This window comes from Vulpes lagopus, chromosome 12 (assembly GCF_018345385.1).
Source record: "Vulpes lagopus strain Blue_001 chromosome 12, ASM1834538v1, whole genome shotgun sequence".
Taxonomy (NCBI): Eukaryota; Metazoa; Chordata; class Mammalia; order Carnivora; family Canidae; genus Vulpes; species Vulpes lagopus.
In genome coordinates, this window is record NC_054835.1 from 3,982,395 (window position 1) to 3,998,168 (window position 15,774).

At 35.2% G+C, this 15,774-nt stretch overlaps 1 protein-coding gene across 3 annotated transcripts in view; it reads left to right on the forward strand.

Moving 5' to 3' along the window:
* Nucleotides 1-15,774, forward strand: part of PBX3 (PBX homeobox 3) — a 220,627-nt gene that overhangs the window by 161,680 nt on the left and 43,173 nt on the right. For all 3 annotated transcript variants that reach the window (XM_041725869.1, XM_041725871.1, XM_041725870.1), the window contains exons 3-4: nt 2,529-2,770; nt 13,767-13,957. In XM_041725869.1, coding sequence (XP_041581803.1) covers nt 2,529-2,770; nt 13,767-13,957 — 433 coding nt within the window. The remainder of the gene's footprint in view (nt 1-2,528; nt 2,771-13,766; nt 13,958-15,774) is intronic.

Sequence of the window (15,774 nt, forward strand, 5' to 3'; positions counted from 1 at the left end):
TAGAGAAAGAAATTTGATTCACTTTCCCAACTGTAGGTATGAAAGTGACTTCACTATTGATAACCAGTCTTCTCAATGTTGCTTAATTACAAAGTGTGATAGTATTTTTCATCCAAAGGAATATGAGCTTTTTGTCAGGAAATGATTTTTCTGGTTTGACTTGATGCACATAGTTTATAAAGTAAATGCAGAAGGATCTTAAAACATTTTTTCCTATATTTGAGGCGAACACTGAAGTGTTGATTTACTTAAGATTTTAGAAGAGATGTTATTCATCACAAAGGGTAAATGTTATACCAGCTAAAAATACATACTTATTTTTATTACTACTATTGACTTTAAGGGTTGCTTCCTATTGGTGTGGTGGTATTAGTTTATATACATATTAACAATGTATAAAAAGTGCCATATCTTTTGCACTTCTTTCTGATGAGTTTTCTTCTTCTATCTCTTATAGTCTGCTTTCTTATGTATTAAGTCATGCAGGGAATTATAATAATTTTGACTATGGATGTCGAAATTATCCATAATTATCATGTTTTTATTAAAGAACCTTTCCAAATATCCATAGGGAAAAGATCAATATATATATATAAGTACAAGGAAAAACTGGAAACCTGGAGGAACCTTGAAGGTAGATTAAAAAAACACACATTTCCAGGAGAAGCACCAGTATCTGTATAAACACAAAGAAGAAACAGTGAACGCACAAAAGTGTGAGCAAAAATTTAGTCAAAAAAGGAGGAATTTAAAGACCTCCTGAACAAATAATATAAAATGAAGCTGAATCCAAAGTGCAAGAGAAGAGGCTGCCCAGTGAGTCCTCACTGCGTGCCAGATGCACAAAAAATTTGGTATGTAGAACTACAAGTGTGTCAAGGCCATAAGATTTTAACATCTCACAGAGTGAATTAGAAGAAAAGAAAATTAAAGATGTCAAATTAAAAAACAGTAACATAACCAGTATTTGCCAGATCTAGAAGAAATACTAAATACATGTTTTTCTATTTTTAATTATCAGTGTTGTTGCTGATACTGATTTTATCTTATTTAAGGGAGTTACCTAACTTTCTGGTTCCCTAAATGAATTTATTGTCTTAGTATATTACTGTTTTCAAACCTTATTTATTTGCCTCTGAACAGGCAACAGATATAATTTTAAATTATTGTGAGTTAGTTTTATTATCCAGTTGAAATTATTCTGAAGTATATTTTTAAATGAAAGTGACAGCTTTAAAGTGTTTTGGGGGAGGAAATTAAAGTTGTACGTTTGAGTTAAGACAACCAAGAGCTCTGTCATGCTGCGGGTGTAATTCAGGACATCTAGGAATGAAATCTGTTCTTAAAAGAATTGATGGTAGTTTTAGGTTAGCATATAAAATCACAGAGCTGGTGCTCAGCTGAATACTTGGCAGCTTATAGATGTTACTGTCATGTAAGTTACACTAGACACAGAGTGTGCACCGCTGTGGATAAACAACAACAGGCACAGACGAAAAAGGCAGAATCCAAATGCAGACATGCAGGATGCCAACTGCTCCCCCTTTCCCTTCCCCAAGATGCCTTGTAACTAGTGTGGGGAACCTGCTTTTAAACAGATTTACAGAGGTTAATTGGGCTGGGATATTTTAGATTATGTTACACATTAATGAAAATGCTGATTTTGAGCTGTCATGACTCCAGTGCTTTTTATACTGTGATAATTATTTTAAAACTTTGTCTTCTGTGTTGTTGAAAACATCTTGGCAGAAAGCCTGTGTGACCTGATTAAACCTATGAATTGTCAGCTGTGATCTATGGTTCTCAGATGAGGTTGCTGACTGGGCATCACTTAAGAAGTTCTTGATTTAAAAGCAAAATTAGATTGAGACTACTGTGCCCAACCATTTCAGTGATACATTTTTAATACTCTATTTAGGGTCTCGATTTCACAGTTTGTGGGCAATTGCTTAACAAAGTCATTCACGAATATATATTTTTAAAGCATAGCTAATTACCTCATGATGTATGAATTTCTCCCCCTGAAATTACACAATGGAAACTCCCATCAAATCCTGTTTGTTTTCTAATTTTTAGATATAGTTTGTGAATTACCCCATGGGATTTTAAATTCTGTTCTTCCAACCATGCAGAGAAACAATAACTACCTTTAGATGTATTTGTTTTATATCCTTGGAATTATTTTTTTCCTTTCTCAAAATCCCAAGTTGTTTACCCCTTCCCATTTTATGCTTAAATCCTTAAAATTTGGGAAGATTAATATTAGCATATTCTGAGAAGCCAGGGTTACCTTTTTCCAGGGATCCAATCTAGGATAAATTGAGAGAGGGTAATGTAGAAATTCTGGGATGCATGTAAATATTCTCTCAAAAAGGATTTTCATACTTATGATTATTGATAAATGTGAACAAAGAAATTCTCAGCATGAATTGTAGTACACTAATGTTGTTTGGTCATTTTCTCAAATAAAATACTCACACTATTTGTCCTATTTCTCGCTTCTTTTCTGTCTCTCTCTTTCCTTGAAGGTCTCAGCATCAGAGGAGCCCAGGAGGAGGACCCTCCCGATCCCCAGCTAATGAGACTGGACAATATGCTTTTGGCAGAAGGGGTTTCAGGTCCTGAGAAAGGTGGGGGATCGGCGGCAGCAGCTGCAGCCGCGGCAGCCTCTGGAGGTTCTTCAGATAACTCTATTGAACACTCAGATTACAGAGCCAAATTGACCCAGATCAGACAAATCTATCACACAGAACTGGAGAAATATGAACAGGTCAGCAGCCGCCACTCTCATAGTCCTGCACAAACCCTCTATTGCTCTTCTATTAGACTGCGCTAACCAATTCTAAGGGCTGTGAGGGGTAGGTGTTAACACAAAAAGCAAAACAAATAAGGTCAATGCAAAAACCCAAGTGAATTACTGGGTTCATGAAATGAAGTCCCTTTGAGATTTCGGAGGTGAAGCTAAATCTATTATATCCCATCTATTTGTTTCAGTTTTGTTCATCCCTCACATTCACATGCCCCTACGACTACACCTGCAGCCATCCTTCCCCTTTAACACACTGTTTGATGCTCTTCAAAGCTCGGGATAATTCACATTTACTCCCTGGCCTTGTTCATGAGTTTTAACAGCTTTAAAGGGAAGCTCTGCCTAGTGAGCTCTTCCTCCTATGCCATGAGCTCCAGAATCCTTCCAGGAATTGTTATGGATCAGGCCAGACTAGAGTGGAGGGAGCTACCATCACAAAGTAAGCAGGTTCTGGTCTTTCTTTCTGAAGATGAGACTCCCAGGATAGTGATAGGTACCATGGGGCAGGGAGTACTCTGCATTTTGCGCTAAATTCCTGAGTAGATGGAAGCTGTGGATTAAAAATGCTGTCCTCAGGAATTATATTACCAAACTTCATTGAATTTAAAGTATCTTTGATTTTAAGATGTGTCATTGTTGATGTACCACCAAGAAAAAAGTTAATCCTACCCAGATGAACTATAACACACTGTTGACTGTGAAATGCTTCTCGACTTCACAGAGATGTTAAAAGGTGGGAGAAAATAAGCCTTAGATTCAATGAAGTCAGGCAAAATGTTGGTAGTTCATTTTATACTTTAGTTGTTAGTTGAAACCTAAAAACCTGTTTAGTTAGTTTGAACAAGTTTACACTAGCAGGTAATTAAAAAAAAAAAAACATTATTATGAAATACTTAAATGTACCACCAAGTAAAGAGAATGTTGTTATGTTGAATCCTATGAAATGGCCAAGTTTTTAGGTCAAAAACAGTTGTGTACTGGCAATTTTATAGGGCTCACCCTAAAATAAGGCACTGCATAGACACTCATCACCCAGATACATAATGTCCGTATTATCAGTCTTATTTTTGTCTCTCTCTCTCTCTCTCTCTCTCTCTCTCTCACACACACACACACACACACACACACACACACATGCACGTGGGCACACAGTAACACACACTTTGTTTTGGTTTTGGTAGAGTATTTCAAAGAAGTCTTAAGCATCATACCATTTCACCCAGAAATACTTCACTGCGCAGTCAGGTACTAATTAAAGTCTAAACACTTTAGTGTGATGTGGGCATCCTGGCCAGTTTTATTACTAATTTTTCTTCTGAGTTCCCTGCATAGTTTCAGTTGTATATTGTTTTTTTCATTGCCTTCTCAAATATTCTGGATATGGTGGTATTAAGCAAATATTGGATTCTGTTTCAGAGGTGAGTGTGTTTTGAGGGAGGGTAGAAAGTTTATGTAGCTTTATGTTAAAATCCAATATAAATTAATATTATAAGATACTGTCTTTTATCAACATAGTACTTTCTGGAGTCTCAAACTGTATCTCTAGTCTCATTTGTAGGGATAATTTTGGCGGAAGATGTGCAAATAAGAATTTTGGAAAAATTATCTTACGTATATACATGCAAAAACAAGGAGCTTTCTGATTTGATGTATGAATAAGGGAGAGTAAACAAAATAAGTCGTGGTTGAAAAAGTTGCCCTGAGCACAGACAGAAGAAAATGGTTCTAATTTGTAGTATAATCTTAATCGCATAACTTTATGTTAAATACATCTATACATACTTACTAAATAAATAACCACCAGTCACCTTGCATGGAAAGATCTCTAGTATGAGGGGCCAAATGGCCTGACTTTTTTGGCTGAGGAATTAAGGTGGCTCCCTTACTGTCTGCTGCCATGTTTCTTTATACCAACTTCCTTTTTTTTCTCTCTTTAGCCCTATTGAGAGTCAGGTGAGGCTTTCATCATTCTGTGTCATCAGGGTTTTTTGTTTTGTTTTGTTTTGCTTTAAGAATATATACAGCTTCTACAAAAGTTAATCGATAGTATGTATTTTTGGATTTTTTTGAATTAAACATATTGGGAAATAATAAGTTTTAATTCATTTTATAACTCATTTTAATAATGAATCTTATGTCTTGATATATTCAGTAACCTAATAAAATCATTTAAAAATATATTTCCTTGCTCATTTTTGACACTATCTGAAGAAAAAGTTCAGACATGAAATCACTGTAGTTTTATGGACAAATAAATAAATGGAGTACGATGACTGGTTGGCTGCATAACAGAAATTTATAAATTTTCTTCCGTAGGTTCTGAATTGTTTTAGGAACAGCGTAGCAGCATTTAATTCTCTTGAGTAGTCTTTGGGGCTGACTTTTATAACTCTCCTCTCTGTAGTTCCTTTTTTTTTTTTTAAATAAAGGACATTTTTAATTTTTTATGATAGTCATACAGAGAGAGAGAGAGGGGCAGAGACACAGGCAGAGGGAGAAGCAGGCTCCATGCACCGGGAGCCCGATGTGAGATTCGATCCCGGGTCTCCAGGATTGCGCCCTGGGCCAAAGGCAGGCACCAAACCGCTGCGCCACCCAGGGATCCCTCCTCTCTGTAGTTCCTAAGTTACTAGATCAGTGAATTTTGACAGCAGATAGTCAATTGTTTTTTTTTACAGTCTTTGGGATACAGGTTGTAGGCTTTATCTGGGATAGACCTTCCAGGGGTATGCTTTGGAGCTACTAAGAGGGCTAAGCAGAAGTGAGATGAAAGGGTGGCATTTCCAAGATAGGTGGCATTATAATTTCCATTTTATAGATGAGAAAATGAGACTCAGGTTGAATGATTTGCCCAATGTCACACATTTGTTTGGTGTCAGAATTAGGTACTAAAATCAGTTTCTGACAATATGCCTTCCTTTTCCATTTAATTGTGCTGCTATATATATAGAATTGGAAAATAATTCAGCACGTTCTGGTTTCCTCTTATTTGCCCATGTTGACTTGCATTTAGAATGGGATCAGGGAAAAGATGGAAAAAACAACTATCTTAATGACATTCCAGAAATTATATTTTTCCTCCTAAAAGTGAACATGGGTATTCTGAGTGACAGAAGCTTATTAATAATAGGAAGGATATACATGTTAAGGTGGTGGCATCATCAGAAAATTGTGTTGAGTCCTTTACTGAAAGAAAGAAACTACATTGGAATCTTAGAGCTATTCACTCTACTGTGTTTTGCAATGAAGCTGTAATGAAAATGTATCTGAAGCCTGTTTAGATTTAGATTGCCATAAAATTAACAAACACTACCACTGCAGTAAATTAAAGTACCTTATAAACACAGCCACATTTACAAAGCTAAGCAGACTAAAGCTACTGTTTGAGCAAAATTAAATCCAAGCAGCAAGGCTCAGATTTATATGTGTGTTTTAGGAATGGTATGGTCTTTAAAATCTCGTCCTTATTTTCCTCCAGAAAATATCCTTTGACCTTTTGTCTTCATTACATAGGCTTAGATATAAGGACTTTTTATAACCATCTAGATTCACTTATAGACACTTTTGAAATATTAGGCATTCAATATATATAGAAAAAGGTTCCTGAATATTACTACCACCCAAAATAAATCAAAACTATTTCTCTTTTCTTTTTGTTAATCCTTACACCCAACAGGAATATGTGATTTTCCAAAGTTTGCAGTAACTCTCATAATACTTTTTTGGGGGGTGCATTGCTTCTCTCTTTAGGAAAAAAAAATAACTGGTTCCTTCTTTGTCTTTTTGTTGATTAACAGGTTTTGAACAATGCATTTACTATACTTTTCAAATACACTCTCAAGATTAAAGGCCCAACTATTAGAATAAGTGAATTCCTGCTGAACTTGAGCCAGGTGTCCTGGGAACCCTGTTTTTAAAAATTGAAGGCCTTCTCACTTCCTCTACCTCTCTACCAAAGGGAAGTGGACACGTTGGTTTTTGCAAATGAAATTTGACCTAGACATTTGTTCTCAGTTAAAAAGAAAAAAAGATATATCACACCCTGTGCAGCTCTCCCACTTTGCTTGTACCAGAAGAAATGCTTGTACACAGGCAGTTCACTTTATAATTTACAGCTGCTATAGTAGAGATGACATATTGAAAACTATCTACTATAATTATATTGAAATACATTTTTGCTGAAGGCAAAAGTGTTGTAAGGGTTCCAACCCTCCCCAAGCATCTGGGAACCTGCTTTCTGAGTTCACAGATGTCTTTTGAATTCACCTCAAATCAGGTGAAGCATTGGAGCCAAGCACACACACCGGATGTAGTCAAGACCAATCAGGTACCATTTAGCTACTAGATGACTTTCAGACTACAGTGAATTAATTGCTGGGGGAATGGAGAATGAGTGTGGAACCTAAACCATTGTAAAGCATGTCCTTGTGCTTTTTGAGTATCTCAACATTATGTGCTTAGATTTGCTGGCAAAATCTCCTTTGCTTGTAAAGGAGTTTTATTTTTATCAGGTTAAAAGATGCTGATGTTATTACATTAGAGGTTGTATAACTCAAAAACTCCTAATCCCATTTTGCTATTTGTTCTTAAGAGTTAAGCAGGAAAGACAAAAGGGTACTACTATCTGACTATCTGATGGAAACTTTATATTTCATTTTTCCAAACAAGGCTTTGTCATTCACTTCTCCAAGGGAAGAGTTTTACTTCTTGTCGGCTTTCATGCTGGGTCTTTTTCTTGGCTGAAAGTGTGTTTGAGTGTTCCCTTTTCTCCTCTAAGGTTCTACTTTGTTAGTTCTACATATCGAATGTATCTTTGACCACAAACTTGATTAATAAAATGAATTGTTTTATATTTGAATATTCTTTTGTTTTCAACTTCTGTTTGCAGTATTCAGGCAATGGGCAGGCCTGATATATTAAGTATTAGGTAATCAGAGTAGGGACTGCTTGAAGAATAGCTAACATATACAAAATATGAATTTCATGTAATTGCCATTTTCATCGTCAATAACTGCCATTTATTAAGTATTAATTATGTCCTAGACTCTGTGCAAAGAACTTAACATATATAATATCCTCCTTACGAAAGCCTCATGAGATAGGCTCCTAAATCATGTAATTAGGTAAGAGTTGTTGAGATACAGTAGATATTTCGTCTTTGTGGCTGTTCCTTACTCATATTGGTCTCATTCTACTTGGCTTAGAAAAAAATCTTTGAATGTTGACTTTTATCCTAAAACAAGAAGAATTTATTGATTTAATAAGCATTCCATAAATACAAAATCTATGATATTGGACTAGAATTACTTACAAGGTTATAAAGACATCTAGAAAATGGATGCATGCAAATTTGAGAGCCAGTAACTGGTAATAGAGATTCATTCTTTCTTTGAAAAGTAGATTTTAAAATGGAGGTATCATGATCCTCTGATGGTTACAAAAGACCAATTCAGTTTTTAGATCTGATCACTGACCCATTTTAAAGCTTCCTCTAAAATTAGTGCTTGTTCATTGTCTGATTTTATATGGTTACATTTATTGATGTGAATTTACAGGCAAGAAAGGGGTTGAATCTTGAATTCACAATGAAAAAAGCACCATCACAAAACAGATGAAACTTCAATAAAGTTAAACCTGAAAACTTTGACTGTAAATTAAATATGTGCAGGTATCGAGGAGACAGTTTCACTAGCCAGCAAATATCATTAAAAACATTATCATAAATCAGATATTTCAGATCTTCAGTTGGCTTTGGATTTTTAAGGAGAAAGGAACAAATAGCAAGGAGGAAGTCTCATAATAGTTGATTGAAAATATTTTTTCAGATGAAGATTTTCATACTTTATATTCATTTAACTATGTTGTTGCTGTGTGTTTTAAAACAAAAACAAAAACAAAAACAAACAAACAAAAAAAAACCCAAAAATGCAGCCTAGATAGTTTTCTACAGCTGGATTAAAAGAAAAAGAGTTTTGTGCCATAACTTTAAATCAGGTAGTTTAAGGAATCAAGACTCTCATTTCCTGAATATTCCAATTATACCAAGGTGTTTCTGCATGCGTATTGTGGACATTGACCAGAAAAATTTTAACTGATAATATCACCTGGAAAAATAATAAGGCAATGAAAAATTTCTCCAATGTCTATTTTAATAGTACAGTCTTATAGGTATAACAGAGGTTGTGATAAATGTTTGAAGTGAAGATCCCACATTATAAATGGCATTGGTGCTAGTAAGTGGTTGGGTGGCCCTTCAAAAACAACTCTGCAATCATTTGATTATTCTTACTGCATTTATATGTTTTAAAAATGTATACCTTTTAAGGAGTAGAAGATGAGGCAGTACTGTGCTCTGCTGTGAAACTGGTACAGATGATGCTGTAAATGAGGCTGTAATTTACTTTCAGTGGTATAAAGGAAAAAAATCACTTTGCCTAAAGTGTATGCATCTTTCTTAAGGGTGTACCCAGATTTTAATTATCTAAATGTAAATACTTAACGAATTTTACTTAGAGTAATGAGCTAAAGTGCACACTACATAAATGAGATGTTCTAATTAATCATGTATGAACTACTGTTTTAAAGAAAAGCTATGTGAATTCTGTGAATGTTGGGCTATTGCCAAATTGCTAATCAGCATTTGCATTCATAGATGAGTTCACTTAATAAGTTGTGAGACATTCAGCAAATGTTTTAGGAAATTATGAATTTTTAGATGCAGAAACTTTTTGCTTTTAACCCTTTTTTTTCCTACATGCTTCCTAGAAACCACAGGCAAACACTTTCTGGAGTGATTAAAATGCAGCCAAAGAAAAACTTAAGAGAGCTAACATATCATTCACACAGGAGTTTTGAATTATTTATCAAGATACATGTTACCATAATGTGAGAGCTAGGTTTTCAGGAATTTGCAGTGTTATATGTGCGAACTAAAAATGCTTCCATAATCCAGTACAGTGGTTCTCAAACTTTTTGATCTTAAAACCTAGAATCTTAAAAGTTATTAGAAACCCCTAAGAGCTTTTATTTGGTGGATTATATCTGTCAGCATTTATTATAAGAGAAATTGAAACTGAAAAAAATTAAAAGCATTTATTAATCTTAAAATAATACATCTTTATGTTTTAATCTAAATAATATTTTTGTAAAAACCTGTATTTTCCCCAGAACCTCAGCATCTATTGAGAATAATGACATTGTTTTTTACATGCTTGCAAACTCTTTAATGTTGTGCTCAGTAGAAGTCACCTGGATCTTACATGTGCTTCTGCAGTAAGTCTGTTGTAATGTGGTTGAAATATACAAAGAACACCTGGATCTGACCTCACACAAATATGTCATTGGAAAAGGCAGGAGTGTATGGTAATAGCCTTTTAAGATAGCTGTTGGATTTTCTTCTTTGATATTACACCAAAACTTGACAAGTTGTAATTTCTTAAATGTTAGTTATAATGCAAGTTTGAAATCATATCATTTAATTCTTTGTACTCTGTTTCTTTAAAATCCATTGGTTTAATATGCAGTTCGAATGGATCTTCTACCTGTGCATGTTTTTGTAACATCATGCATTGGTCACTTGGAAAATACTGGTTCACCTGAGTTATGTACATCTTCATTTTATAGTACCAAAATATATTGATTAGTACCAACACCACGCTAGTCAGAAAGTCTGCTGGGAAACTGTGAAACTTACAATGGTGGATGAAAGTTTTCCAAAATTCTAATTTTCACTTGAAAACTCCTATTTTGTTATGATACACATTACTGTCAGCTCTTTTACTTGACATGACAGGCACAATTTTTTTTTTTTTTGAGAGACATCTGCCAGATACCCAAGTCTGGATAATTATAATTTGTTGCTTTTGCTTTTTTAAAAAATGGTGTTCTATGAAAAAAACAGCTTTAGCTCACAAAGTCACACAAGTACTTTTTCTCAAGATAACTATCCATTGATATGCAGTAGAAGTGCTTTTTATTTGTTTCCCATTTTGTTGCACAGAATATTCTGGACATAGTGAAGGATTGAGATGTAATAAAATGAATAATTTTTCTTGCTTCACCAAGGACATTCATAAATGAAACTGTCTTTTTGTGTGTTTGTGCGTATGCGTGGTGGTGAAGAATAAAAAAAAAAAAATCAAAGATGACTTAGTATGTGGTTATCCAAAGAGTTTTTCTTAGCACATTGGTCCCCAAGATACCATAGAGCTGTGCTGTCCAATATGGTTGCCACTAGCCATGGGTTGAGCACTTGAAATCTGGCTAGTATGAATTGAGATGTGCTGTAAATGTAAAATACACATTCGATTAGAAAGTGTACCTTCCAAAATAATGTAACATACCTCATTAACCATGTTTTTAAAATATTATGTGTTGAAATGTTAATAGTTTTCATATATTGGGTTAAATAAAAATATTTTAAAAATTAATTTCACCTGATTCTTTTTTTTTTAAGGTGGCTACTAGGGGTTTTATTTTGTTTGGTTTTTTTTTTTTTTTAATTTCATATGTGGCCTTGCAATGTATTTCTTTTGGACAGCACTACTCTAGAGAAAAGAGATTTTGTATCTAAATTTATTTGGGAAAAGTTGGCTATCCCATTCCCTCTTAAAGACTTATTCTGCACATTGCCGTGTAGGTATCAAGGAGTCTTGCAAACGCAAACAAAAATCTTTAAAAATTTTGGTTAACATTTTCCAAGCATACTGTATTTTTGGACCATGTATTAACATTCTCTGAAACTAGTTATAGAAGCACATACTTTCTGATTCCAGTGTGGGGACATTGTTCTAGTCTAATTTTCTTTATTTTATTGATAAGAAAATGGAGGACTAGAGTTTGTCAAATTATATAATTTTGAAATTATATGAACATCTCCTTAGAGAAAGTGCAAGAAAAAAACATATATATATTTCTTGGCAGGGTGACCACTTGTTTTCAGTTTGGCATAAAGTAGTGCAAGTAATATAATGGGGGACAATCTTTATTTTTATTTTGGTTTTCTTAAAGATAGAAAGAACTTCTGGTTTTAGAGCTACATAGTTCCTTAACATTTTACTGTGTCATAACCTAGGACAATAATTCTTAGCCCTTTTTAGTTATAAACTGGCTAAGAATCTGAAAAGAAAATAAAACTCCACAGGTTGTCCCTCTAGGTGTTATACATGTACACACAACTTGGATAAGATTTCAGGAAGTCCTAGACACTCTAAATTTATCCATGGACCACAAGTGAAAAATTCTTCACATATAGTTCAGGGATAATGTACTTATATGTGTTAATCAACATTACTCTCAAATTGTAATACAACAGCTGACTAGTCGGTATATGTTCATTGGATGCCTACTGTCTGTCTATACTGCACAATCCTAAACTCTGAAGAATCCTGTAAGTGTAACATAGGGTCACTACTCACTTAAGTTGCTTAAGACTTAAAACACATAGGAGAGGAAAAAAAGCACCTTTAAAAAAGCACCCTTTAACTGACAAGCAAGACTCATTTTACCTCACCTTAGAAACATTTATAGCAAAGCCCCAGAAAGCTTAGAGTAACTAAAACACCCAGTACACACCCAGTGTACTTACTGGAAAGGTTAGTTCTCTAATGAGCAGTTAGAAAACCATCATGTGCTATATGTGAGCAATGTTCAGGATATCTGTAGGGAAGTGGACATTATTATAGCTACAAACTATATCTTGCTGTGACTCTTCTGTTCTCTTGCCCTACCAGGGGCATTTGTGCAGTAAGATACAGAATCTCTCCATCTTGCCTTTTTAATGAAAATGCCAGAAGATGTTCTTTTTAATCAAGGGTATAGACTGATGCTTTATTTACTAGAGCAGTAGTAGATTTCAGTGTAGACCTCATTACTTGGTTTTATCAATCTAAAAAAATATAGGTGAACTGAAAGAGGAGTTGAGGGTTGTTAACTTAAAAGTTTGAGACCCAAATCTGATCCTTGTTTTCCTGCTGCACCTCCCCTGAAGAATTGAACTGCTTTACCCATCTTCTACAGATAGCTTATATCTACTGATGAGGCCCACACCACAGCTAAATTATTCCAAGACATTGGCATGCCTAGTATCCAAGGCTCTTTACATACTAACATGGACCTGAATCCCTTTTTTTTCTCCACATACTCTCTCTCATCCTCTCAACTTACTACATATCATATTTCTAGAGTTTGCCTGGTATCTAGCATTCTTCCTAATTTCCACCTTTATCCACCTTTCAAAAATCCAACCCATTCTTAAAGCCCAGATATCAGCTTTGTGCAGTGGTAGTATCATAGTCAATGAGGTTTATCCAAGGCACGATTATTGGTAATTAAAGCCCAGATCTCACTCTGCCATAAAGCCTGATGTGATCTCTACCTCCAAATGAGAATACTTCCTCCTTGGAACTTAAGAAACATTCATATCTTCCTGTGACACTTTACACAGACTGCCTTGTTTGAGAATTCTCTTTTTTTATATATTTTATCATACTAAAGACCAAGTACACATCTTGCTCATTTCTCTATACCTAAATAGCATCGGGAAGAGTTTGCATTCCGTAGTCCTTCAGTAAACATTGGCTGAATAAATGTAAAACCCCAGAGAAGAATAGGAAGTGGTTAGTATTAACAATACACATATATTCATATTTATACATAGGAGTTGGTAGAGCCTATCCTCCAATGGGAAAACCTCATTTTGCAACTGGGAAAAGGGTGGGTAAAAGGACAATTGAGTGCTCTGCCTCCTTTGCATGTTGGGCCATTCATAGTCTCAGAATTCTTGGTGCCCCATCTAACTACCACTGCCATTTGACAAGTGTCTTGGTTTCCATTTTACTCTATCCACTGCATAATCCATTGGCAATTGCAAATGAGATAGAAATTTAGATGTTAATGTTTGAGTGTGATAATATAAAATACCGGATTCCTAAGGAGTGACTTTTTTCCCCCTTTACAGGCATGTAATGAATTCACCACACATGTGATGAACCTTCTCCGAGAGCAGAGTAGAACACGTCCCATTTCCCCAAAAGAGATTGAAAGAATGGTGGGCATCATCCATCGAAAATTTAGTTCCATTCAGATGCAGCTCAAACAAAGCACTTGTGAAGCAGTTATGATTTTAAGATCAAGATTCCTTGATGCCAGGTATGTGAAGCCACAAATCCTTGTGTGGCTTTTTTTCTTTACCTCTTTCACTCCTTGTATATTATTTTCTGTAAAACTGGCCAGTTGGTCTTAGAGTCTTCTTTAATTTGGCTATAAGGGTTCTTCTCTACAATGGATAGATAATTCACCACATGGTGCCTGCACTGTGAATCCTCCTTTTGTCTGGGAGTGGTCCTACTTTTAGCTAACAATTTGATGATTCAAGAAATAGATAGGATTAGTGCTGCTACTAATGATATAGGAAGATAAAGCCTTTAATTCTGATGCTAAAAAGTATTTTTAAGGATAATTTTCAGTATGTAACTCTGTTTTAACAAAGGTTTATTTTCTAAAAATTTCTTGATGTTATATTACCTGTGTACACTATAAGACAATACTTGGAAACACTGATACTTTCAGGAAGGAAGTGGTGTTGTAGTTAATAGCAATAGCACAAAACCCTGAATACTGTTTTTCTAAGTCAAGGAAGAAAGCTTATCAGTTTCTTCTGTAAGGATGAAAATTTCCCTTTTATTTGAAACTTCTGCCAAGTTTTGCAGGAGTTAACAATTGTGTATGGTGTGTTGGACCTACCGGATGATGTAACAGAAATGTCAGGCTCCTACTATATGTTGCCTCTGCAAGGATGCCTCTTGGGCATTGCTAAAACTTGTGATTGGTCTTCAGCTTTAGAAAGGAGTTTTTTTTATGATAAGTTCTATTTTTATTTATTTTTTAAAGAATTTTTTAAAAAATTTATTAAAATTCAATTTGCCAACATATAGCATAACACTTAGTGCTCATCTCATTAAGTGCCTTCCTTAGTGCCTATCACCCAGCTGCCCCATCGCCCCACCTACCTCCCCTTCTGCAATCCTTTGTTTGTTTCCCAGAGTTAGGAGTCTCTCATGGTTTGTCTTTGTCTCTAATTTTTCCCCACTCAGGTTCCCCTCTTCCCTCATGATCCCTTTCATGATTTTGTATATTCCTCATATGGGTGAAACCATATAATTGTCCTTCTCTATTTGAATTACTTGACTCAACATAAGAACCTCCAGTTCCATCCTGGAAAGGAGTTTCTGTTTTGTTTTGCTTTCTCTCCCTTGCAATCTGACAAAGGTGATAAATTTAAATTTTACAATATTGAAGAAAATAATGAAGCTCACTTCTCAACTGGAAAACAAGGTGTGTGGGACAGTGTTCATGCCAGAGCTCCTCCTTCGAGCCAGAGAAACATATGCCATCTAAAGATACTATACCATTCTCCCAGTTAAGGAAAGCCTTGTATCATTTTTGGTTCCTCCTTCTTCCACACTGAATTAGTCACCAGAACTCGCCAACGCTTGGTTTTCAGCCTTTCCCATATTCACTCTTTCTTTCTACCCTCACACTACTCTGTCCATCCTTTTGTATGTCTGGCACAGTTCCCTCTTGTGTCTCCTCCCTCCAGTCTCAGACCTTTTCTCACCCCTTCTCCACACCCCTTCTCCGGTTCTACAGCATCCCTGTGCTGCCCTCATTGCTTTGCTTAAAAACCACAATAGCTTTTCAGTGCTGAATAACTCACATACACACTTATTTAACCTAGCGTTTAAGACCTTCTGTGACCTGTTCCTGCCTGAATTACTTCTTTGTTGTTAAGCTTCTTTGAAGTTTTATTCTATTTTTAAAATCCCAAGCTCACTATGGAAAATCGGAAAATCTATAGACTAGAAAGATACAGGATAAAAGACAACCACATTTTTGCTACCTAAAGGAACAAAACACTGTGAATGTGTTAGGTTATTTCCTTCTGGTTTGGGGGCTTTTAAAAAAAA